The following is a 26,247-nucleotide window of genomic DNA, read 5'->3' as shown; positions in this document are numbered from 1 at the left end:
GTAAGTAAGCAATCGTACCAGCTCTTGGGGTAAGCGATTGCGCCCGTATAGCAACAACCATTTCCGGGTTGAGCTGTTTGCAGGGCTGCCCCTTTTTCCCCAACCTGATTATGGGTTGGTTCTGTCCGTTGGACAGGGCTGTCAGTCGTACCATCTCTTTATGGTAGAGTGACAAATGCTAGCTTGGGTCTCCTTACCCAAGAAGCTATTTGGCCATTGGCCGTCAGTCAGACCATCTCCATATGGTTGAGTGACAAGATTGCCCATGTAGCGCAACCGTTTCCGGGTTGGCTGTTAACAGGGAAGCCCCTTTTTCCCCAACCTGATTACGGGTTGGTTCTGTCCGGTGGACAGGGCTCATATTTGAAGCTGTTCTTCTTGAATAATCTCTGTTTTATTCTTCTTAGGACTTGAGTACAATCTGCTGTACTTAATTGTAGAATTTTTTGAGCTGGCTGATATGCCAAGTGTTCTTTACAGGTATTTCATCTAGAGTCATTAACTTGTATGTGCCGGGTCCTGTTGCTGTCTTCACGATGAAGGGTCCTTCCCATGGACTGAGTAGTTTGTGTCGTCCATCTTTCTTCTGGATTAGTCGTAGTACTGAGTCCCCTGGCTTTAGTGATCGGGGTTGAGTACTTTTGTCATAATGTCTTCGTAACCCTTGTTGATATCTTGCATTTTGTATGATTGCACTATCTCTTATTTCTTCTATTGAATCAATTTCTAACCGCCTTGTTTCTTCTGCTTCACCTTCTTCATATTGTTCTATTCTTGGAGATAGCCATATTAAGTCGGTTGGTAGTACTGCCTCTGATCCATTGACCAGAAAGAACGGTGAGTATCCAGTTGCTCTGCTGATCTAGGTTCTTAGACCCCATACTACTTTTGGTAATTCGTCGATCCATTTTCCACCACAATCTTTCAAATCTTCATATAATCTTGGTTTTAAACCTTGTAATATGAGTCCATTTGCTCTTTCAACTTGTCCATTGGCCTGTGGGTGTGCTACTGATGCAAAGTCGATTTCTATCCCACAATCTCTTGCCCAGTATTGGAATTCTCTTGCTATAAATAGTGAACCAAGATCTGTGATTATTCTGTTGGGCATGCTGAACCTATGCATGATGTCTTGTATGAATTCCACTGCCTTTTCTGCACTGTATTTGACCAAAGGTTTGTATTCAATCCACTTTGTAAATTTGTCGATTGCCACAAATATGTATTCGAAGCCTCCTTTTGCTTTTTTGAGTGGTCCGACTTGATCCAACCCCCAGCATGAGAACGGCCAAGCCGGCGGTATGCATATTAAGTTGTGAGCCGACACATGTGATTGCCTAGCAAACATTTGGCAATTCTTGCATGTTCTAACGAGCTCTTTTGCATCTTTGAGTGCTGTTGGCCAATAGAAACCAGTTCTGAATGCTTTGCCGACTAGTGCCTAGAGGCTGCATGATTTCCACAGCATCCTGAGTGGATTTTGTCCAAGATTTCCTTTCCTTTATCTATCAGAACACATTTAAGCAGTACTCCTAATGATGATGCTCTTTTGTATAGCTTATCCCCCACCAGAATGTAGTTTTTGCTTCTTCATACAACCCGTGTTGCTTCTGCTTTGTCTTCGGGTAGTTTCTTCTCTTCGATAAAATCAATGTATGTTTGTCTCCAATCACTATGTATGACCATGATTTGTCTTGACTGGTCTGGTTCTTCTGCTTGATCTATTTCCATTGGATCTATTGTCTCCTTCTCTTTTTCTGTGTTCCCGAGTTGTTTGATGGATGGGGCTATGAGTTCTTCCACAAATATATCGGGTGGTACTTTTGCTCTATCTGATCCTAATTTGGCTAGCACATCTACTGCAACGTTGGAATCTCTTAATACATGATGGATTTCGAGCCCTTGGAAAATTTTCTCTAATTTTCTGACTTCTGAACAGTACGCATCCATATTATCTTTTGTACAATCCTAATCCTTGTTGACTTGATTGATTACTACAGCTGAATCACCGTAGACAAGTAGTCTTTTGATCCCAAGCGAGCTTGCAACTCTTAGACCGTGTATTAATGCTTCGTATTCTGCCTCATTGTTAGTTGCCTGCCAAAGTATTTGTAGCACATATTTTAACTATCTCCCTTCTGGTGATATGAATAGTACTCTTGCTCCAGCTCCTCCTAACTTTAGGGAACCGTCAAAATACATTTTCCAATGATCAAGTATTGGTTTGGGTTCTTTTTGACTGATTTCTGTCCATTCAGCAATGAAGTCGGATAATGCTTGAGATTTGATTGCTGTTCTTGGTTTGAAGTCTAGGTTGAGAGCACCGAGTTCTACTGTCCATTTTGATATCCGACCTATTGCATCTTTGTTGCGTAGAATGTCTTGAAGTGAAAAAATTGGTTACCACTGTAATCTTGTGTTCATGGAAATAATGTCTCAGCTTTCTTGATGATATCAACACTGCATAAAGTAGTTTTTGCACGTGTGGGTATCTCACTTTTGATTCTGTTAGTACTTCGCTTATGTAATAGACTAGTCTTTGCATTTTGTATGCGTGTCCGGGTTCTTCTCTCTCAACCACAATTGTTGTGCTGACAACGTTCTTGGTTGTTGTAATGTATAGCATCATGTCCTCTTTGTCTTTTGGTGGTGTCATTACTAGTGATGATGCCAAGTATTCTTTTAACTTTTGGAATGCTTCTTCTGCCTCTTCTGTCCATTCAAAATTTCCTGTCTTTTTCAATAATTTGAAGAAAGGTAGCCATTTTTCTCCTAGTCGGGAAATGAATCTGTTGAGTGCTACCATGCATCCTATAAGCTTCTATATGTCTTTAACATTCTTTGGAGGTTTCATATCCATGATGGCTTTAACTTGCTTTGTACTTGCTTCAATTTCTCGGTTACTGACTAGAAACCCGAGTAGTTGTCCTGATGGTACCCTAAAAACACACTTTGTGGGGTTTAGCTTCCACTGCCATGCTTTTAGATTCTTGAAAGTCTCCTCGAGGTCTTCTATCAATGATCCGGGTTCTTTTGTCTTGATTACTACATCATCAATGTATGCTTCTACATTTCTTCCGACTTGACTCCGTAAGCAAGTTTGAATTACTCTTTGGTATGTTGCCCCTGCATTTTTTAGCCCAAAAGGCATTGATTTATAGCAATATGCCCCAAAGGGTGTAATGAACGATGTCTTGCTTTGGTCTTCTTCTCTTAAGGATATTTGATGATAGCCTGAATAGCAATCTAGAAAGGATAACAGAGCTGATCCTGCTGTCGAGTCGATGATTTGATCAATCCTTGGTGGGACATATAGATCTTTTGAGCAATGTTTGTTGAGGTATGTGTAGTCGATGCACATGCGCCATTCTTTTGAATTCTTCTTCTCTACTAGGATCGAGTTGGCAAGCCAATCCGGGTTGATTACTTCTCTAATGAATCCTGCTACCATGAGCTTGGTGATCTCTTTTTTGATTGCTGCTTTTCTGTCTGGAGCGAATCTTCGTAATTTCTGCTTAATGGGTTTGGACCCTTTGTTCACATCAATTATGTGATCAGCCAACTCCCTTGGGACCCCTGGCATGTCTGTTGGCTTCCAAGCGAAAATATCTTTGTTGTCCCGAAGAAAGTTAGTGAGCGTGAGTTCCTATTTGGGGTCGAGATTTGCACTGATGATTGCCGTCTTCTCCGGATCACCAGTCAATAGGTCAATAGTCTTGGTAGCGGCTTCTTTTGGTGGTGCGAAGTTGCTTGGCTTCTTAGCCGGTATCTTAATCTCATCTGGGTTCATTTCGTTGGTCAGCATTGCAATCTCCTTTTCTTCCTTTATATCTTGTAATCTTTTGGATATTTGTACTGCTTGTACGTCGCAATCATGTGCTTTCTTTAGATCTCATTTCAATGATAATACGCCCTTTGTTGTTGGCATCATGAGTAGTAGGTATGGATAATGTGGTACTGCCATGTATTTTGTTAAAGCTGGTCTCCCAAGTATTGCGTGGTAGCATGATTCAAAGTCTGCAACTTTGAATTTGATGAATTTTGTCCGGTATTTGTCTGGTGTGCCAAAGGTGACAGGTAGGGTTATCTGTCAGAGGGGCATAGCTACTCTGTTGGGTACTATTCCATAGAATGGTGTGCTTGTGGGTGTCATTAGACCTTCATAATCTAGATTCATCCTTTTGAGAGTATCTGCAAAAATTATGTTAAGCCCGGCTCCTCCATCGATGAGTACTTTAGTTACTGCTACTCCTGCGATAGTCGGACCCAGTACTAACTTGTGTCTGGCCCCTGGGTGTATGTGATACGGCATGTTTTCTATGTTTTCTGGCGCTCTTCCTCGGTAGTTGTTACTTTGATAGTTGCTATTACTGTTGTAACCACTGTTGTTACGGTTGTTGCTATTGTTGTAGTTGCCATTGTGATTGCTACCATTGCTATCATTGTCGTTGCCATTGTATCTTCTTTTGTTGTCTGTGGCTGCCACCATATTGTCCTGCCTTGGTATTTTGTCTTGCTGTCTGTAATCGGGTCTTCTATTCTCTGGGTTGTCCCTAGCAAATCTGTGCTGAGTTCTTTCTTCTGACGAAATTAGCTTCTCAACAACCCTCTTGAAGTCTTCATTTGTTCTTGGGTTCTCATTGAAATAGTCCTTGTATTGCCAGTTTGCCCAGATTCCTTCTGCAAAGGCCTCTATCACCTCCCTATCAGTAATGTCATGGACTTGAGCCTTGAATTCTCCAAATCTTCAATAGTATTCCCTTAGACTTTCTCCTCTCCTTTGCTTTACTCCTTTCAATTCAGCTGCAGTCATTGGATGGGTAATAATGCCTGCGAAGTTGTTGCAGAAAGCTTCTTGTAAGTCTTCCCAATACCTGATTGATCTTGGCCTCAATTTGTCAAACCATTGTAGCGGCATTGCTTCGAGGGCCATTGGGAAGAATAGAGCCTTGATGTCGTCGTCTCCTCCAGCTAATTCAATAGATTGGGAGTAAACCCTTAGCCATTGTCTTGGTTCGACTTTGCCATCATACTTGAAATGATTTGCTGGTTTAAACTTGTGTGGTAGCTTTAAAGTTTGTAGTCTTCCTGCGAAACAAGGGAATCTATCGTATGGTTCCGTTCTTTCATAATCTGGCGATCTTGCCCTTCTGTAATAAGACCTGTCTTCTTTTAACTCAGACTCTCTATAGTCATCTTCTTTGTCAAATCTTCTTGATATTTCTTGGTAGTGTTGGCTCAATTCTGGTTTGTCTCTTTCTTATTGCTTTGAGTAGTGTTCTTTCCTTCCATTGATATCAGCACTTTTTACTGGTCCTATCCTTTGATAATTCGATTTTTTGGGTGGCTGCTCCCTTTGTGGCTCATGTGGAACTTCTTCGCCGGGTTGTTTTTCTGATCCCCCGACTTCTTTCTTCTGGTCTTCTTTTGCTTTCCCGTTATTCGTGAGGGTGTACAACTCCTTTGTTAATTCTTCAATTCTTTCCCTTTTTGTATTTTTTGTGGCTTCTTTTTCCGCCTTCTTTCTGTTGTATTCCGTTAGCTCCGCTTTGTATTTATTCCAGACTTGCTTCCTTTGTTTAGCTCGGTTCCTCCTTCCAGCTTTCAATTTGTTCTTCTTTAGCCTTGCTAGTCTTTGCTCATCATTTTCATTGCTGTCGCTTTTCTCATCTGGCGAGATGTTGCCTTCTGATTCGTCTGAAGATTTTACATCTGGTATCTGTGGTGGTTCCAAAGGTTGTTCTAACTGCTCCGCCATGTATATAGTATACCTCTTCTGGGCTCTTCTTGTACGGTATTCCATCCTTTGTTTGGTTGAGCTGTCTGTAGCTTCTGAACTGGATCTGAGTTCTTTTCCCTCTTGATAAGGTAGTTCTTCAACGCGCGTGCCAGTCTAGACTTTGCTTGAGGTGAAAGAACCTGGCCAAAGCACCACACAATCTTGCGGGGTCACTGTCATGATCATCCCTTCTAGTGCTCCCTCCAGGAGTATTCTTCTTGCTGAGTTCATCTTGTTTTGGGTAAAGTGTTGATAGATTGATGCCGCATTGCGCAGTCCATAAGTTCCCAAGTTCTTCTTTGAGTTGTACGGGTCGTATCCCTTCGCGATCATTGTTGCGTCTCCGAGTCCAATTAGGCTTGGCTCTTGTGCCGTGAAGATTGTCTTGGAATCGGGTTGTATCTCTTTTTTAGAGTCGGTTTCGTATCCGCTTTCTTCCTTATTCCGAGTTGTATCCAAAGTTGAGAGTTTCGTCATCTTCTCGGCGAGTTTGTATTGAACTTCGTCATCAAATTCTTTTTCTTCTCAGAGATGGGTATGAAGCTTGCCGTCGCCGTCAGCCTTGCAGATCCTGGATCCAAAGACAAAGGTTGTTCCCGCCGAAAAGGTCATCTTCCTTACAATGGGTACCCTCACCAGCCCTTTATAGTCCAGGCGCTGAGAGGCGTTGTTTGTGTCCTATTCGGATACAAGGTCAGAGTCCTAAGCTGTGCTTCAGGCGCCTTTCCTTGTATAGTTTGCGTTGGAGTTTCGGTTTTGCATGTTGCTTTGCTCCGTGTTCTTCTTGGCGATTGGGCTATAGGCCTTGTTACCAAGGCCTACCTCCCTGTAGTATGGTCTATGGGGGGGCCATAGGGTTCCCCATCGACAATGGTAGGATACTACTCCCCTCTAGAAGTTTTCATCTAGAGGGGAGTAGTCCACTGAATTAGTTGTGGTTTAGAGCACTTTTATGCTAAAAGTCCACTCCCTCTAGAAGTTTTCTTGTGATTTCTGCTGACACACACCTCATTTTGTCCTTGTCCTTAGAAAGCTGCAAAACCACCAGCCACATGAATGGTAGTTGTATTGCTTTTGATCCTATTAATATTTTGTGTTCATGAACACAAGATTCGGTTACATAATTGCAGTTAGCAATAATGTAAATTGCAAGTATCTAGCAGCGCAATTGTAGTTTTGAGTATATGCAATAAGCTGGTGTTGAACCATTTGCCTCGTTTTTTCTGCTAGATGATTTTAGTGGCTATTGTTTTTGCTTTTTTGCAGTCTGTCTTTTCCTGTGTAAATATTTACAGCCATTCTAGCTGATTTGATGATCTAAGTGCATGTTTTTTTTGCCAGGTGACTTCAAGGCCAACCACAACAACCCTGATGACTTATCCCATGCTGCATGATAACATAGGCTTCAACCCTGATGACATGCAGGAGGTGGTGCATTCGCTCTCATATGTGTAAGTATACCAAGCAGAGGCTCAAAAAAACTTTTAGTGTCCAGTTGTGATTTCTGTATGTTTGAGCACCAGCTTATCGTGTCCTTGTATTTTTCTCACAAATGGCGTACTGACAACAGCTACAATAGTACTAGTGATGGTTGTTTTTTGTTTGATAGAGAATTTTCTCACATACAGAATACTCAATTGGTCACAATGAACAGGGTAACAAGTGCTCTGTTACTAATAATATCTGTTGTTCATGAAAACTAGACAAGTAAAACATTCGGTTATACAACTGCAATCACCAACAATGTAAATTGCAGCTATTGAGCACTGCAATTTTAGTTCTCAGCATATGCAATTGTAGTTCTGGACATAATTTAATTTAAGATTGTAACATCCTATTCATTAAACAAATTACATAAATTAATTGGCCGTTAAAATTGACTGCATCCCTCCTTTTGATTGATAAATTTTGATTTCCATCTGTTGATCATCTTTGATTTCCATGTCCTCAGTGTTCTGTTGCTTCGGGGTCAATGGGATCAATGCTACCATTTGATGTTTATTGTGGTTATCTGTGATTTGTGCCAACACATTTCATTTCTATTTATTGTGGTTTGTGATTTGTGCCAGCACAGACATTGTCCTTATCTTTCCATAGAAAAAAATTGTTATTTGTGATTTGTGCCAACACATTTCATTTCTGTTTATTGTGATTTGTGATTTATGCTAGCGCAGACAACATTTTTTGTCCTTGTCCTTCCATAGAAAAAATTGTTATTTGTGATTTGTGACAACATATTTCATTTCTGTTTATTGTGATTTGTTCTGATGCCGTAGTGAATTCATCATGCAGGCAGCGTCTTGAGGCAGTTCTACTAGTTCTGCTAGGACTAGTAAAAGAAGGTGAGGAACAACTGCAATAATGTGGTGGTTTGGTTGTTTTTATTTTTGTTCACAATTTTGTTGTTCTGAATCACTCAGTCTGCTAAACATGCAGGCAGTGTCTTCAGGCACAAAGTGCAGTTCACCTGGAGTAACCAAGAGGATAATGCCGAGGTATGTATGTCCAGCCCTGAATTTTGTGAACTTGCTGCTGTTTTTGTTACTCCAAACCAGCTATGTAAATTCATCACTCTTTGTGAGCAGGCTCCACATTCATAAGCTAGATTTTGTATTTATATACATATACAGTATAATTGCATTAACAACATGTAGTATTTGCACTATTTGAACCATGCAATTTTCATGTTCTTGTTTTGTAATTTTTGAAGATCATAATCATTGTGCATTTTTTCACTGAGAACATCTCATGATGTGTGAGTAAATATTTTGTTTCATAGTAATTTCATCGATATAATGCATTACACTTAATCATTTTTTCATGTTCTTTGGATGCTATGCTGGAAAGATGGTGTCATTTGTGTACATTCCAATTTATGTTTACTTGTCTTTTTTATTTTACCTTTTTGTAGGAGCATCCAAATATTGTTGTCCAGCTTGTCGACCTCATTGGTATCACATCAGTAATGGAGGTAAGTAGTTATTGAACTCATTCCCCGTCTAGTTTGGTGAGTTCCTTTGGTTGGTGGTGGTCATCAAATTGATTGTAAAATAGGTGTTGATGAGATTGATTGGCGCTGATGAAACCATATACTCGAATTTCGTGGATACATTGCATTGGTTAGAGAACACAGATGTACTGAAAATGATTGTGGATAAATTTAGCTCATCAGTAAGTACACTTGATCACTCAGTAACATAGTGCTATACGACATTTGTTGGGCACTAAACCATGTCATTATTAAGCTTTGGTGTGTGTAGAGTGTGTGGGTGTTTGGGTACTTGTCCTGTATTTTCTTGTTAATAATAATGAACCGCAACTCTCCTACGTTTTTTGCGAAAAATGTCATTATTATGCTGTACTTGCAGTGGTTATGGAGGTTGGTTTGTTGTCTCAGTAGAATTCATATGTTTTTTTGTATATATTTCTAGTAAATGGCTCATATATCTATGTTGCCTTGATCAAACAGGACTCTCCTGAAGTGCATGCAAATGCTGCTGAAGTCCTTTCCGCCGTAACTCGATGCGCCTCTCCTGCTCTTGCTGCGAAAATATGCAGCCCAAGGTTTGTCCTTTTCATTTAATTTTTGTGCGATCAGAAAATGCAACTTTTGTGCATCATATCGCTTCCTTTGTCAAATATTATTATGTTCATTTTTCTTTGCTTGTTCCTGGTATCAGTTTTGTTGGTAGGTTGTTTCGTCACGCTCTTGAAGAGTCAAGACCAAAATCTGTTCTGGTTCATTCATTGTCAGTGTGTATATCTTTGTTGGACCCCAAAAGACTAGCATCAGCCTCATACCAAGCATTTAGAAGCAACTTAACTCACGGGGCGCTGATCACAGCCAGTCCAGAAACAGTTGATGGTATGCTGGAGAGTTTAGGTGAGTGCTCTGTGCTTGATTCTTTCTACTTAATGCTACTTGTATTGTTTATATGCTTTTCACTTGTTACACCCTTGCTTTCTGTCACACACATTCTCCTTGTCATGTGCACACCTGGCATGTTTAATGAAAATATGAAATGCTTGATTGCCTTTCCGAGGACTTACCAGTATACCTGTAATCACATCTTGCATAACTCTGTAATCATGTCTGGTCAATTTCTGAGAGAGATATGCTTTCAATTTGAGTTTGATGGCCTCAACTGCTGTCCACCTTGCATAACTCTATAGTTAGGCCAGGCTCAGAAGGTTCAATTAATCGTTTCCTTCATTCAACGTGTCTCTTCAGAGCCCTTTTCTGTCTATTTTGTTTTAATAAATTATACTTCTGTTTCTTTCAGATTGTAGAGTTCATCTCTGTTTTGCTAACAATTGGTAGCGAAATTGCTGAGAAGGAGCTAATAAACCAATCAGTGATAAAGCACTGCATCGATTTATTTTTTCTATAAGTGGGCTACTGTGTGTTTTATTCCTTAACGATCACTGTTAATGGCAAATCCTCATACATTGTCTGGTGCTGTAGGTACCCTTATAATAAATTTTTGCATTATCATGTTGAGAACATTATTGTTTCTTGCCTTGAGGTTAAAAGAAATCAATTGACTGACCATATCCTTAATGACTGCGGCCTTGTCGGTAAAGTCCTTGCCGCTGAAAAAGGTCCATCTCTGCCAGTGGAGTCTAATGGGGTAAATCTATTTCTTGATACTTGTCATCTAGTTTTTTTCTTTGCTGGGCTATGTCGCCAGTATTTTGATTGTGCCTTGTGTTTGTAGCCAATGTTACCGTCAGTAGGGAAAGAACCTCCAAGAATTGGGAATATTGGACACATAACTCGAATAGCGAATAAGCTCATTCAATTGGGAAATAGTAACAGCATGATACATAGTCACTTGCAGGTATTTCTAATTTCTGTTTCATCTTTGGCCAACAATTTGGAACTATTGTGTCATACTCATTTACATTTATAAACTTGTGTTTATAGGAGAACAGCGAGTGGGTTGTATGGCAAACAGATGTCCTGGTCAAACGCAATGAGGTGGAGAATGTTTACCATTGGGCATGTGGGTATGTTTTTTTCCCATCCTGGGCTTTCTTATTCTTGTGTACACTGCTGAAACACTTGTGATTTCTCTGTGGTAACTTGTATATTTCTTCCTAACCGTTGGCTAATGTTTTATGCTGCAGCCGTCCAACTTCTCTACATGATCGTGGGAGGGATAGCGATGATGACGACTTTCGAGACAGAGACTATGATGTGGCAGCACTTGCTAATAATCTGAGTCAGGCATTTCGATATGGGATATACAGCAATGATGACATTGAAGAGGTGATTTTCGTTAGTTTTTTTAGCAAGATTTTCTTGAGTTTTGAACATCATGTTCTTTTGTAGCATGCTATAATTTTGTAGAGTGGTATTTAGAAAAAAAAAAGTTGTGTTCAATTTTGTAGAGTGCCCCTAATTGCAGATTGCAGTTGATAAGTTAATTCATGTGTGACATATATGTCAGCCCCCCCCCCCCCTCACTCTCTTTCCTGGTTTCTCTGCATTGTATTATGTTCTAGAAAGATTGTCAGAAAAAGGAAATTTTCTGCATTTTACTGTTGAACCCTTTCAAAATCCAAGTGACCACATGGGGGGTTTATGCAGAATTCTCCGTTGGGTTTGTTCCATTTTGTGCCTTTTTGTCTTATCTACCAAGTGCTGACTAATAGGCGCATTCTACCATAGTCTCATAGCCATAGGCATAGTGCGGTTAACATAATAACAAATTGACAATGGCGGTGGCATTTGTCAAGTGCATATATGAGGTGAAAAGTTCATAGCTGCTGGATTGTTCCCTTTTACGCTCTCATGTACTTTTTTAAACTGTCAGAAATATCTTCATGAATCATTACGTGTGGCATAATTTCTGTTCTTTAGGTACACAGGGTGAATGTTAAAATTATGACAAACAAATGCTCTTGTTTTATTATGGCAAATTAATAGCTTCTAAGCACATTTCATGTTATAATTATACTATGTCGAAAGAGTGTTGCTTGCAGAACTGAATTGCAGTTCTAGAAACTACTAATTGATGCATTTTGTTTAGTAATTTGTGCTTGCTTGAACAATAGGTTGTAATTTTTGCAATTTGGTTCTGTATGCATGGATCAATCGGATTGATATTTACTTTTTTTTGTCCCTATTATGCACAAATAGAAAGTAGGAACCAATAACCTGCTGAATTCCAGCTTTACAATGATCAAATGAGCATTTCTTACTATTAACAATGCTTGCTTTTTATATAAATTATTGCCAAACTGTCTATAATCTGAATGTGCTTTTAATTGTTGTTATTCCCAAATAATGCAGTATACACCGGCTATTGACATTTGGAGCATTGGATGCATATTTGCTGAGGTGTTGACTGGGAAGCCTTTATTTCCTAGTAAAAATGTTGTTCATCAGCTAGATTTGATTGACTGATCTTCTAGGCACACCGTCAATGGATAAAATTTCTCGGGTATAGTGCTATAACCAAAGAAACTCTATTTTTATTTCATCTCATGGCTCAGTGACTCCAAAGTTAATGGGCCAACTTTGGTTGCATAGAAATTATAACAGATTTTCTCTAAGTGGACCTTCTTTAAAAACGTGTGCTACCTTGTGCTAAAACACATGGTTTCTTCTCTCTTGAAAATCATGTGTTATGCAAGCAACCAACAACCATGTGCTAGCTTGTGCTAAAACACATGGTTTTTCCTCTGTTATAAATTGTGTGTTTTATAACTAACAAACAACCATGTGCTACCTTTTGTTGAAACACATGGTTGTTGGGTAGACAGACTCTTTTTTTTTAAAGCTTCAACGGGGGGATTAATCCCCACCTGATATTTTTGAATGTAGCTCATCTTACGTGATTACAAGAGATTTGTGCAGGAGGTTTTCGCTATAGTAGAAAACATAGATTACATTGGATTCGAGTTCACCGAAAGGTCAAGAACTTTGGTCCACTCTTCTATGACTCTTTTACTTTTCTTTGGCATCCTAGCTCTCCAGAGGTTTGCTTCCGCTTTGCACAGCAGAATCAGCTGCCTGACAGTGAATTGCTCTTCTCTGAAGACAAGGGCATTCCATCTTTTCCATAACTGCCAGCAGCACAGTGTTACAAACGCACTGCACTGGTCATTAGGAATGCCTCTGATCTTCTGAATGTTGTGCCAGTTGTTGCATTGGACGTTACTGCTTGACTATAGTCCGATTTGTGACCAGAACTGAACAGCTATGGGGCATTGGAAGATTAAGTGATCAGGTGTCTCTTGATCCGCACCGCAGACAAGGCAGTTTGGAGAGTCAACAATCTTTTTACAGAATAGGTTGGATCGGCATTGGATTCTACCTTTGAGGAGGAGCCAGAAGCACATCTGTACCCGTGGTGGCGCAGCGTTCTTCCAGATGAAGGATGATGTGGGATCATTTTCCTGCCCTTGTGCCTTGAGCAATCTGTAGATAGCCAAAGTGTCCAGTTTATCCTTGGTGCGGCTGAAAGCCAATAGCCTCGTGTCCGGCTGTTCTGATAACTGCGATTGCTGAAGTATAACGTTTAGCTGCTGGAGTTCGAGTTGGGCCTGGGTTGACAGGCGGTTCACAAAGCATCCCTGAAGGTTGGACGTGATCACTTGCTGTACAGTGCACGCCTTTCTGATGCAATGGGAGAAGAGCCGTGGAAAGCGATCTTCGAGTGCTTCATCTCCGGTCCAGACATCAGTCCAGAAGAGAGTGGATCGGCCATCCCCAGCTCTACCGTTGTCAACACTTGATATAACGGCAGCAGCGACTTGAGGAGGTCCCAGTGATGACCCAGGTTATCTCCTTGCATGTTTGCAATGTCAACCTTTTCCTTGATCCAGTTTGCCCAGACTGACGAGTCCGCGCGGTGAAGGCGGTGGATGAGGTTTAGAAGCAGACAGATGTTGTGTGCGCTAAAATCCCTGATCCCGAGCCCAACCAAATCCTTGGTGGTGCAGACGGTTGGTCAGGCGACGAGGCATTTTCCGGCTGAGAAATCCTTGTTGCCAGCCCAAAGGAATGAACTGAAGCTCCTTCGCCAAGAGACCCAAGCGGGCGATGTCTCCGCCGCGCACGGTTTGCAGGACTCCGACTCATATTCCTTTACGCCCCTCCCCTGCCTCTCTGCCTGTTTCCGACTAGACTCCGGCACGATCTCGAGGCCTATGTCCGAGCGGGAAACCAAGTCGGCAAGCTACGGGCGCCCAGAAATATAAACGCCGCCTGCCGCCTGCGTTTGATTCCTACCAAAACCAATCGATCGAACTCGAACCAGCTGACCGTAGCGGCGGCGGCCATGGAGAAGCTCGTGGCCATGATGGCCTTCTGCGAGGCACCGCTAGACGGCACCTTGGCTCCGTCGGGGGCCACCGGGTACTACGGCGCCTCCGCAACCGGCGGCGGCGACGTGGTGGAGTTGCTGGCCGCAGCCACGAAGAAGTGGCCAATGGAGAAGCTCGTTGCCACGATGGCCTTCTGCGAGGCGCCGCTCGACGGCACCTCAGCACTGTCGTCGGGTGCCGCCGGGTACGGCTCCTCCGCAACGGGCGGCGGAAATGTGGTGGCGCTGCTGGACGCAGCCACGAAGAAGTCGCCGGTGGAGAAGCTCGTGGCCACGATGGCCTTCTGCGAGGCGCCACTCGACGGCACCTCGGCTCCGTCGTCGGTGGCCGCCAGAGGGGCCAGCGCCTCCGCAACTAGCGGCGGCAACGTGGTGGCGTTGCTGGACGCGGCCGCGAAGAAGTGGCCGGTGGAGAGGCTCGTGACCACACTGGCTTTCTGCGAGGCGCCGTTCGATGGCACCTTCGACGGTACCACCTCGGCTCCGTCGTAGGGTGCCGCCGGGGCAGCAGCGCCTCGGCAGCCAACGTCCCCGAGGCCGGCGGCGGCGGCGTTGAGACGGGCGTGGCTGGCCGACGCCAAGAAGGAGTGGCCGTTGCGGGAGCACCGGCTGCTGCGCGAGAAGGCTGGGAGCGTCGTCGATGGGCTGGCGATCTTTGAGACCGTCGCCTTGCAGTGACCAAGGAGACTGTTCTTTTTTCCTGTTGTTTTCCTAGTCCTTTTTCTTTGTTATGTTTGATCTTCACGAGCAATTCATCGGCGAACAGTAGAAAACGTAGGTGTCTCCGTTTACCAAATTACTCCTAGTCTGTTAAGGCTGCATTACTAGACTTTTTGCTGAGTTTTGTTCAAATTTAGTATTCAAAGAGTCAATTTTTCAATTGCGTTGTCATTATGTCAAATTCATGCTCGTGAGACTTAAGAATTGTGGCAACCGATGCATCAGATTTGAATCGTTCCCAACAACGGTTTACCTGCATATCTCTAGTTCTTTCTTTGCCTCTGCCTTCTACGACTGACAATGGATCAGGATTCGGCCCCACTCCGATCCTAGTTTATTATTGACTGGTCCAATTCCACTCCAGCCCTCACTGATTTGATTCGACTCAATCCAATGCAATCCATAATTTCACAGTATCCTAATCCACTCCGATCCTATTTTGAGCCCAAGGGCCTACGCCTTCACAAACATGTGCTGCCACTAGCAACGTGCTGCTACTAGGCACTGCAAGGGCCTTCTCAAGGGCTTTCCCAAACAATTAGCATGTAGTACTGCTACTAAGAATTAGCAACGTGCTGCTACTAAACAGATCATAGGAGTAGCTCATAAATAAAAATAAACTATAAGATACATCCACCAGGTTCTTCATCTATTACAATTTTCCCATGCAAATTGACTTAAATTAAGAATAGTCTCATGCAAATGTCTTTATTTTGGGCATTTTCTTCACATCTTGGATCCTTCAAATGGATGAACACTTCAGCACTGGGACCTGAAACACACTGATAGAGTTCAGTATGAGCAAGGCACCAAGTCGATATGGTTGATTGAAACACAAACATGAACACTACATTTGCATCCCAGCTATGAAATGGAATTTCTCTGAAATAATGCAAACATTAACACTACATTCTTCTGCAATTTTTTTTCTGAGCATCAAAGGGGGCATAATTACCTGCATATACTATCTGGCCATGTGCAGTCTTGACTCTTGTGGCCATGTACACAAGACAGGGAAGGGAACCAGCTCAAGAGTCAAGAACATGCACTGCACATAGAAGTTTCAAAGGGGACTAATTAGATTGCTGCTCTGGATCACTAGTTTCAACTGAGGGATATGCTCCGGCCACAAGTTATCCTTGTGCAGAGATTCTTGGACTGTAAATGTTCAGTTTCAAAGTAAGACTAACAGATAATTTTAGGGGGCAGTAAAATAGTAATCGATAGAAGCTTGGAAAAAGCTAGCCCATTTTCTATATTAGATTAGACTTACAATTTCGGTATAAATAAACGTAAAATATCAGCAATACCAGTACATGACAAGAAGAACTAGCACATAGAAGTTACTCTAAGTTACTACCCTGGACATGGCTTAGCAGTTCAGCTTGTAAACAAAAAAGTACAGAACTGAAACATAGACCTACCCTGGACATGGCTTCTGATTCAGTTCAGAAATAAACGAAATAAAATACTAAGGGATTTCTCTTTCTGAACCTAGGTACATTATATTAACACTTCAAGTGTTTCTGGAGGAATCCTTCCGGCTGCACTAAAAGCTGACTCTGGTGACACCGTGCTAACCGGGATAGCTAGGAAATCTCTAGCCATCAGAGATAAGATTGGGAACACATCAGAATTCTTCTTCCACCAAGCAAGGACATTGAAGTTCTCATCTGGCCTCACGAAAACTATAGGGTCCTCTAAATATGTATCCAATTCTGATCTTTCAGCACGACACCTTGAGTTTCGAGATTCAAACTGAGCAAATGCAAATTCTATTCGGCTTTTTCCTGAAGAACTTGTACTAGACTCACTTGTACCTTGACTTGAAGAATGCTCATCCGAAGGAATAAACACAGGCAAACCTTGTACTTCAAGGCTTCATTCAACATATCAAAAGTTGAATTCCAACCGTGCTGAACATCTAGCACTAGCCCTGACTTGCTTTTCAGCCCCAATGCTTGAACAATTGAATTGAAGGTTTGCATGCGAGATGGTGTAGAAGTTACGACTTTGATGATGTCCCGGATTCTACCAACTGCATGTGGAATCACCTGCAAGCCTGACTGGACCATGATATTCAGCACATGTGCCGCGCATCTCACATGGAAGTGTTCACCTTTGAAAAACATTTCAGCACCTAATGCCTCTCTCAGATCTTTCATTGCTTTCTTTTTGACACTCGCATTGTCCAGTGTCACAGTAAACAGTTGGTCAACCAAGTTCCACTCCAACAAACAAGAGGTGATGCCGTCTTGCACGGCATATGAGTTGTGCGGGAAAGAAATCTGCTTGAATGCAATGATTTTCTTTTGGAGCTCAAAGTCTTCATCAGTAAAATGTGCTGTGACACCAAGATACCCCAAGTTTTGGTTAGGACCATAGATCAGTAGTCAAACTGACATGGGATTTCAACTTTCTAATCTTGTCAGCCAACTGTAGCTTCTCCTCTTCATAGAGCAAAAGACAATCTGAACGGACAGTCTGACAACCGACTACTCTAAATGATGGCTGGCAGTAGTTCAATAGCTCTACCCAGCTTGGATCATCTGCCTTCCGAAATGTAACCTCTGCTCTAACAAAATACTTGGCTATCAAACGTCAGAAGACAACAGGGTCAAAGACATGATGCTCTCCATCAGTTGACTTTGACTTCAAGGTTGCTAAGAATCTGTCTCTATCCTGTTGTGGGATGTCTTGGCAATGAAAGCCAATATGCCTGTTCAGATGAGAATTTCCTCTCCCCGGCACAGAAGATAAGTGGATCTTGCAGTATTTGCAAATAGCCTTCTCTTTGCCATCTACCACTTCCGAGTCAACGTAATCCCAGACCTTATCCCTTCTTTTGGCTGACCGGCTTGATTGATCGGTTGACATAGCATCACGACTATCGTCCATCATTTCTAGAGCTGATGAAACCCTCTCCATGGCACAAATTTTTTATGACAAATGTTGTACGAACTGTTCATGATAAGGAATAAAATTTCAGTATAAATAGTAACAGGTGAACTAAACAAAGGTTCACTTAAATAGTAACAGTTTCAGTACATATAAACAGTAACAGGTTCAGATTTACAAACCTATGTCAGATCAACAAGCACAAAGTGGATCAGTGGAACGCATCAAAGTGAACTGGACAGTAGGACCGTATGCCTATAATATAGATATCCCAAAGTTAGTATATAAGCTATCTAATCAACAATTTGACTAAGTAACAGTTAATTTTTAACAGGCAAAGTGTCGCTTCTAAGAGAGGAGAGAGCTATTTATACTCAACGGCAAATCCAACCGTTCAGATCTGAGTCGGAAGTTCCGACATAGATCGCCGGAACTTCCGGCCCAACGCAAAAACACTCTTCACGCAGACAGTCCACTAGGCTTGCTCGCATATTGTTGAAACTCCCGGCGGTCGCCGGAACTTCCGGCAGCCGGGACTTTTGACTTCCGTCGGGACTCCCGACAGACATGACGAGACAGGCGATTAAGTCCCAAGGCGTCGGGACTTTCGGCTGGAGCCGGGACTTCCGGCACCCAGAACTCCCGACTCCCGTCGGGACTTCCGACAGGCGAAGCTGCGCAGGCGGCTAAGTCGTGAAGTGTTGGGACTTTCAGCGGGACTTCCGACAGGCTGCGACTAAGTCAACAAGCGCCGGGACTTCCGGCACCAAACGTCGAAACTTACGACAGTCGGAACTCCCGGCTCACGCCTGAACTTCCGACTACCAAAAGTCCACAAACTATGTCCAAATGTTCGTGAGATGATTGTTTCTCTCTTTTGATTTTACTTTTTTATGCTTGAGCACTCTACGGCCGAAGCTGCGCAGGCAACTAAGTTGTGAAGTGTCGGGACTCCCGGAGGGAGCCCGGACTTCCGACAGGCTGCGGCTAAGTCAACAAGCGCCGGGACTTCCGGCACCAAATGTCGGAACTTCCGAGAGCCGGAACTCCCATTCACGCCGGAACTTCCGACTACCAAAAGTCCACAAACTATGTCCAAGTGTTCGTGAGGTGATTTTGTGTCTCTCTTTTGATTTTATTTTTATGTTTGAGCACTCTATCTTCCTTAGACCACCTAAATTTGCATCCCTCTTTATAGTACGGCTATCTAAACCCAAAACAAAATAAAAAGGCTTTGGAGAGCGCTTTGGGTTCGTCCGCTTTTTGCACTTAAAGAATTGAGGGATACAATTTCATGTTTAGATCAACTCTTTTAAAGCTGCAATATATCTCATTAAGATCTCATTGGTCCCTAATTTGGATGTCGTCAATACACCAAAACCCACATAGGGGACAAATGCACTTTCACATCCCCTATAATCTTAGGCTATGTTTGATTCTTCTAAATTGAACGGTACTGTTCCGACAACCTGCTGGTATTTATTCTGCTAACTAATTTAGACCACCAAACAATTGTGCTGCGTGTTTACCAATTTGTGAAAATTGAGGGATTGTGAAGAATTGCTTTTGAGAAATGCATCTACATGTTCTTAAACTGAAAGGCAAGATATTTTGAGAAATGGTCAAATTTGTCGACAATTCTATTGTATGCTTCTAATTTCTTAAAGCAAATTTCAAGAATGCTGGCTTGTGATTTGATCTATAGTCTTCTATAATTATAATATATTTGCAGCATGCTGGTTCTTTGAAAATACACTTTGCAATGAGAATATATACAGGTGCCAGATCTGGAGAATTTTCTAACGGCTACGTGTTGTATTTTTCAGGTAAATTTTGCAAATGGCATTGCACCATTGGCAGAATTAGATGTGCTGCAATTTCCTAATAGGCTTGTGTTCTTCCCAGGATGGCAGCACTATCTGAAGAAACAGGGTACACTCCTACACAGGAAACACTCAGCGATGCAGGAAGAGGACCACATTCCCAAGGTATTCAATCATCTGTCTTTAAGCCGCATCATCACCTCTTCTCCATGAAACATGCATCCTTGTCACTTACGGTTTCTGCTTCAGGTTCCAAAGGTGATCAGGGTCGATCCAAAAGTATCTTCGCTACAGCCGGAAGATGTTGCATCTTCGAGTGAAACAAGAACACACTTTCAGCATCGATGATGATACAACTTATGCCACAAAGATAGAAATTGAGAATATCCTGTTTGTCTGTCTCATAAAAGATATATGTACTATTTGGACACCTCACATCCCGGTTTAGAAATCCGGCTTATGTACTCTGCCTCATGGAATATATATGTAGTGTTTGAACATGTTGCAGCTATTTTAGAAATTCAGCCTTCTATTCAAAGTGTGTGTTGCCTTGTTGTTGGGCTAACTGTGGACTGAGTAATGGGAACAAATACCTCTATTCCAAAAAAAAAAGATAGAACCTGTTATATTCATTCGTTGTCAACATAATTTCATTTTCCAGATAGAACTGCGGCCATTACTCGTGCGCATGTGCGCCCGCGCAAATCACTAGTAATATACACAAGCAAAAACCAGATTCAGCACTGAAGGCCCAGCTGAACTAGCAGGAGGCCATGTCCACTCTGCTTTGGGGTTTTGGGGGATAGAGGTCCCACAACGCAACCGTCGTATCCGCTGAACACGAAGCCATGAGCTTGCAGTCAGATGAGAAAGTCACTGCATTGCACTGTAAAGAAGAAGAAAGTATTAACATTAGATGCCGGCAGAAATTAGCCGAGTGAACCTGAAGGAGTGCTTCAGTAACTGGGCTGAATATCATCAGGCACAAAGGACCAAATGCAATATTTCAGTTCTGGTAAATGAGAGGATGGCAATGTTATAGTAGGTGCTAGCTGAGGGAGGTGAAGTCTATATCGATTGGCTTAGTTACACATACACACCGGATTATATGAAAGGAAAATAAAGAACGCAGTCAGATGAACAAGTTGCATACCGAAGCACTGTGATACTTTAACACGGCTAGAGCATTTCCTTTGTTGTAGTTATACACTCGAATCCTGCAAGGGTAAATCCACTGAAAAGGTCACAGATGCAACAACTAGAAGAGATGACATTAGGAAGTCCTCCAAACTCTTCCAGGGCATCCAGAATCACCAGAACCACATTAACATTGATTTTAATTACTGATAGAGAAGTTTAGAAGTCATTAAAATGGGTTAAATTGCTACCACCTGTAATAAACAGTAAAAACATGAAAATGGAGAAAAACCTGTGATCCCAGCCAGCGGTTGCAGCAATCTTGTTGTCTGGCCAAATCGCTGTGCCAGCTATACCCGGTCGCTCAAGTTCTATTTCTTTCCTAAGAATAAATGCGCCCTGCAATCAGAAGGAAATATCATATCAACACAATGAGGCAACAGGACCTACAAACAAACTCAAAATTCGTAGTTCACCGCACAATTCTAAGCACTCCTATGGCCCTATATGGAATAAAAACACTAAATCTCCAAATCAAGAAGATGCTTGTGATGATCTGCAAAATATTTAAATTATTAACACCAGAATAGCAACACCATAACATGATCTATATGACACTCGCAAACCTTGTATAAAGTCTATCACATATCTCACAGTATTGCACATTCATTAGATACAGTAAAATTAATCAATGTAAATTAGCTAGCCCCAAACTGAGTTTTTCCTTTGTAATAATAGATTCTTATAAGCACTTCTTGTATGTATTATGGCATTTGCATGCACCTAGGAAAAATTACTAATAATGCATTAACAAAGATATAACTTGGAAACCTGCAAGAAATACAAGGCACACTCAGGCTTGTAGTAAACAGGGGCAGACGAATAACATTATTCACAGCATAAACCTTCCATGACAAGGACAGAGATGGGCAAACCTTTGGATGATCAAGCGTGAACATGACTACTTTATCATCAGCACCTCCTGAGATTCCACCATTGCAAAACCCATTAATAGCAGTGGATAAAGCTGCACACCTGCAACTTATTAGATCATGCTTTGTTCCATTTCATCAAAGGAAGATAAATGTAACTATTATTGAAAAACAGCAGTTGAACGGCTAATGATAAACTGAGAGGGGGCTGAAAGAGACCTGATTTTGAATGATATTTCACTGAAGATAAAGGTAACCCAGGCTTTCGTACATCCCACCAAAGAGTGCTTCCATCTTCGTAACTAGTTTCAATAAATCCAGAGCTTTGTTACTAACCCATTATGTAAACTGGAAATGCTAGCATACTTCAGTGGGAACAATCAAACTGACGTTCAGCAAGATATACAATAAGAAATGACTGCAGAAGAAGATTTCTAGTGAATCATATGTGATGTGATTCTTTCTTAGATCAAGTACTTAGCTGGCAGACAAGAATGAATAAAAAATGTGGTTACATAAGTGATCAAGGTACCATAATTAGGGGAACAATCAAACTGACGTTCTGCGAAGATATACAATAAGAAATGACTGGAGAAGAAGATTTCTAGTGAATCATATGTGATGCGATTCTTTCTTAGATCAAGTAATTAGCTGGCAGACCAAGAATGAACAAAAGATGTGGTTAGATTAGAGATCAAGGTACCATATTTAGTCCTTAACTTTTGAAGGTACCATAGACAAGTAATTAGCTGGCAGACCAAGAATGAACAAAAGCTTGATATTGATATTAACCTTGACAAGATATTTACGTAGCCTGCAGATTCATGTGGGATGAAAGCTTGCACAGCCATGCATAGTCCTACAATAAACAGGATAAGTTTGTGTGCGTTACTTAAAGCATAAATAATGCCATCACAGTTTAAAGGGAATTTAACTACTGCCCTGCAGATGCAGAGCACTACACCACATTCTAGTATCATATTATGGGCCACATTGTATTGTCATATTATGAAACAGGGATCCAACCTAAACGGCTAAACCATATCCGTAAATCCTAAAAGAGAAAAAGTCTTATCCTCCAAATCAATTCTATATACCAGCATAGTGCAGCTCTTAGTACTGTCATGAAGCGGCTAGCCCTAGGAAATAGGAGTACAATGACTGAAGGATCTAGAAAGAAAAGAGTACAAAATAATACTTGATCAATGTACTAGACTTAACCTGCACTTGATGCTTTCTCATGAGACAAAATAGCTACATCTGGAAAAGTGAAAACAAACCTTTTTTCTTAGTAGGATGATTTGTCGTATTAGCACTACATGTTTGGGGCAAGGTTACGATCTTTCTAGCACTTGTAATGTCCCAAAGCTCAACCTGCAGATTTTTTTCTCCTTTGAGTTACAGCATGAAAACAAAACTAAGGCATTAAATAAATAGAAAAAAACCATACAGACTGCTGTATTTCACCAGCTCATCCAAGCATTCTCTACTATACCTAGTAACAGTGGTAGTGTGGTACTAATATCATTCATTTCATACAATAGGTCAATTTTGATCAAAAGGCTGCTTAATTAAGGACTAACCTGGGACGATTCTTCGCCAGCAATTGCCAACATATTATGCCCATTAGAGGTAGTGCCTAGCCAACCAAAACGTTATTAAGGTCAGTTACACCAAAAAAAGTTATCTGACTTTACAAGAGCGAATAAGTGTTGGCTCAATACATTGATCATGTTCTTGTGGGGCTACTGTAGGGTTTACACCATGGCATTCTGTATTTTCAGATGACACTCTTTGTGGCTCTACGTCACTAGCTGAGCAGGTTGAGCCGGATTTTGTGGCATGTGTAAAAGAAGATTTCACCAGTGACATCTTGCAGAAGTGATACGTGCTTGTTTTGACTCTAAATAGGGGCTTCCTACAAAAAGTCAATAAGATGAATATAATTCTACACGGATCCATACAACACAAATCTCACATGAACCATAAAGTCCACTAAGAACCAAACAGATCAATAAGATGGATGTGTCGATGAAGTAATTGATGATCAAAGGATAGTTACAGAATATGATTTGCATACATAACTGACAGCAGAGGGCTTGAGACCTGATGGGCTGATGATAGTTGTTCTGCATTCACTCATTCAGGGTAAAGATTGGAAGTTGTCTTGGAAAAGTACTGAATTTGATCAGCTATATGGCTTCTAAGTTTAGCAGTATTTCTGCCTATATATGTGTATAATATGACAAATATAGGTTTTCCCTTTGCATTTACGTTCATGAGTTTGTTTTCCACTAATCACGTCCCAGATTATCCTTCAAATGTAAGGTCTCATTTTTCATTTGAAAAAAAAAGTAGACGTGTACACCTGCCTCTCCAGAAGAAAAACAACTTTTGTTTTAAGCTCTAATGGGGTGAGCAAACAAGCAGTCATACCATGAAAGCCCAGGTTCTTCAATCGCCCAACATTTACAAGTCCCGTCCCTGCCCTGGCTGCATCAACATGAGAAGCAAACACATTGATCAAAATCATCAGAACGAGAAAATAATCTAGTCAAAATATGCTGCACCTAACAGCTCATCAATCTACAGTCAACAATGTTCTGAGTTCTGACACTGTCTACTTGTCTGGAACACATAGCATGATACACGGTCCAGTCATAGTCACTTTTCTCCTCAGGATCTAGTCCAAATTAATCCTAAATTCACTGAGAAGTTGAAGAACCCCCCTTGAAGTACATTTCCAGTTCTACATGTCAATGTTATGTAATTGAAGTTCAGACTTGAATTATTACACTGAAATGGCCCTTCTTAGTTGGCAGCCTAATACATTACGAGTTTGTAGCATACAGAACATGTCAAGTAGCCTGGTTACAAGAGCATCGTAGATTGATCTAGGAACTTCTGTGCAGACCTACAGAAAAGAACAAAATCAACTATCTGGCTCATGTCCACTCACCTGATGATCTTATTCCCAAGTCCAGCACCAGCAGCGACAGAATACACTCCCGCCGACCCATGAGCCCTACAAAAATCGCATGCAATTGGCGTCACACCAAGTCGGCTCAAAACTGAATCGCCTATGGTTGCAGAGCGCAGAAATGACGAACCACACAGAGGAAGCGGTGCGGTGGCTCGCGTTGTCCCAGGCCCTCAGCTCCCCGTCGGCCGCACTGGACAAGGAGCACCAAAGAGCGTAAGTCACACACAGGTGGCACAGAAAACAGGTTGTCGTGCTAGAGTGCGTGCGTGCTCGCTGCTGCAGAGGATCGGGGAGGGGTTTGGAGATAGGGGAGGGAGCGAGAAGAGGGAGGGATTATATTACCCGGAGAAGAGGAGCGGGAGGGAGGGGTGGAAGCAGGCGTCGTTGACGGCGGCGCGGTGGCCGCGGAGCACGGCGACGGGCTCCGGGGGAGGGCGGCGGCGGGGCCGTTCGAGGCCTGCCATCTCGGCTTGGCCTGAGCTTCGGCGGCCGGGGCGGAGACTTGGGTCGGGCGGTGGCTGACGGCCGGGGAGAGGAGCGACGGCGCCGGGGAGGCCCGGGCGAAGCTTCGGCGCGCGACGGCCGGCAGCCGGGGAAGGCGCGCCGACGCCAGGGAGCCTGAGGCGAAGCTTCGGAGGGCGACGGTCGGCGGCCAAGGAGAGGTGCGACGGCGCCGGGGAGGCTGGGGGCCTGGTGCGAAGCTTTGGGCCTGTTCGCTTGAGGAATTACGGAGGAATTTGATGGTGCGAAGCTTTGGGCCTGTTCGGCCGGACGAATTTGACAAGGAAAAATACTGTTTTGGATAAAAAAAAAAAAAGACCAAGTCGAGTTTAAAGACACGCGAGCCTTTCGCGGGCAACGGCCGGCGGCCGGGACGAGACGCGGCCCGCGCGGGTGGGAACTGGGAAGGAGACGAGGTGCGGACGTGCGGTTTGACCGTCCCGTGAGATCTCCCACAAGCTACAACTAAAAAGAACAATTGGCATGTTCGCTGATCGATGCTGGTGCTGATGCTGGTTTAGGTTGGCCGATGCTAGTTTTTTTAGAGAAAAATAATATTGGTTGGTTGAGTAAGCCTGGCTGAAACCAATAAACGAACAAGGTGTTAGTGTCGATATTTTTTGGTGTGATATTTGTTTTGGTTCGTCCGTCTAGCCATAACCATGTGATACCTCGCTCGCTTCGTCGCTCTGCCATCGCTTAGTCGCACGTGCACAGTCCAAGGGAGCACCACCACCTCTTCCCTCCTTCTGCCCCGATCCGCCCGCCCCGCCGCTCGCCGCACCCCGATGTCGGCCGCCGACCCCTCCGCGGCTCCGGCTGCGGCCGCGGTCGCCGACCTGGATGGCCCTGACGCCATGCGGCTTACCTGGAACACCTGGCCACGGTCAAAGGTCGAAGCCAGCCGCTGCGTCGTGCCGCTCGCCGCCACCATCTCGCTCGCTCGCGTCCCGGACCCCTCGGCGGCGTCCCCGCCGCCGCTCCCTTACCCTCCGCTCCGCTGCAAGCCTCCCTGCTCCGTGCTCCTCAACCCCTTCGCGCGCGTCGACTTCGCCGCCAAGATCTAGATCTGCCCGCTCTGCTTCTCCTGGAACCACTTTCCCCCGCACTACGCTGCCATATCTGAGTCCAACGTCCC

General features: G+C 42.9%; 1 protein-coding gene and 2 pseudogenes across 2 annotated transcripts; 1 reads left to right on the top strand and 2 right to left on the bottom strand.

Annotated features, from left to right (window-relative positions):
- Nucleotides 1–5,678: 5,678 nt before the first annotated feature.
- On the top strand, nucleotides 5,679–12,191 carry LOC136525530 (uncharacterized; annotated as a pseudogene).
- A 4,147-nt stretch (nucleotides 12,192–16,338) lies between these two features.
- LOC136525529 (zinc finger BED domain-containing protein RICESLEEPER 2-like) lies at nucleotides 16,339–17,763 on the bottom strand (annotated as a pseudogene).
- Nucleotides 17,764–19,769: 2,006 nt separating this feature from the next.
- LOC136528276 (protein DECREASED SIZE EXCLUSION LIMIT 1-like) lies at nucleotides 19,770–25,373 on the bottom strand. 2 transcript variants are annotated; one of them, XM_066521206.1, is made up of 13 exons: nucleotides 24,951–25,373; nucleotides 24,736–24,798; nucleotides 24,585–24,650; nucleotides 24,062–24,118; nucleotides 23,350–23,543; nucleotides 23,209–23,264; nucleotides 22,906–22,999; nucleotides 22,418–22,484; nucleotides 21,845–21,927; nucleotides 21,629–21,675; nucleotides 20,986–21,092; nucleotides 20,710–20,773; nucleotides 19,770–20,442 (listed from the first exon to the last, which is right to left on the bottom strand). In XM_066521206.1, exons 1-13 carry the CDS (start codon nucleotides 25,070–25,072, stop codon nucleotides 20,317–20,319), a joined length of 1,146 nt encoding a protein of 381 aa, XP_066377303.1. In that variant the 5' UTR covers nucleotides 25,073–25,373; the 3' UTR covers nucleotides 19,770–20,316. The 2 variants fall into 2 exon arrangements, with proteins under 2 accessions (XP_066377303.1, XP_066377302.1); XM_066521205.1 differs by having other exon boundaries at nucleotides 19,772–20,442; nucleotides 21,629–21,720.
- Between the last annotated feature and the right edge of the window lie 874 nt (nucleotides 25,374–26,247).

This window comes from Miscanthus floridulus, chromosome 19 (genome assembly GCF_019320115.1).
Source record: "Miscanthus floridulus cultivar M001 chromosome 19, ASM1932011v1, whole genome shotgun sequence".
NCBI lineage: Eukaryota > Viridiplantae > Streptophyta > Magnoliopsida > Poales > Poaceae > Miscanthus > Miscanthus floridulus.
The sequence above is the reverse complement of the archived record's forward strand: the minus strand, read 5'-3'. Positions and strand labels throughout refer to the sequence as shown.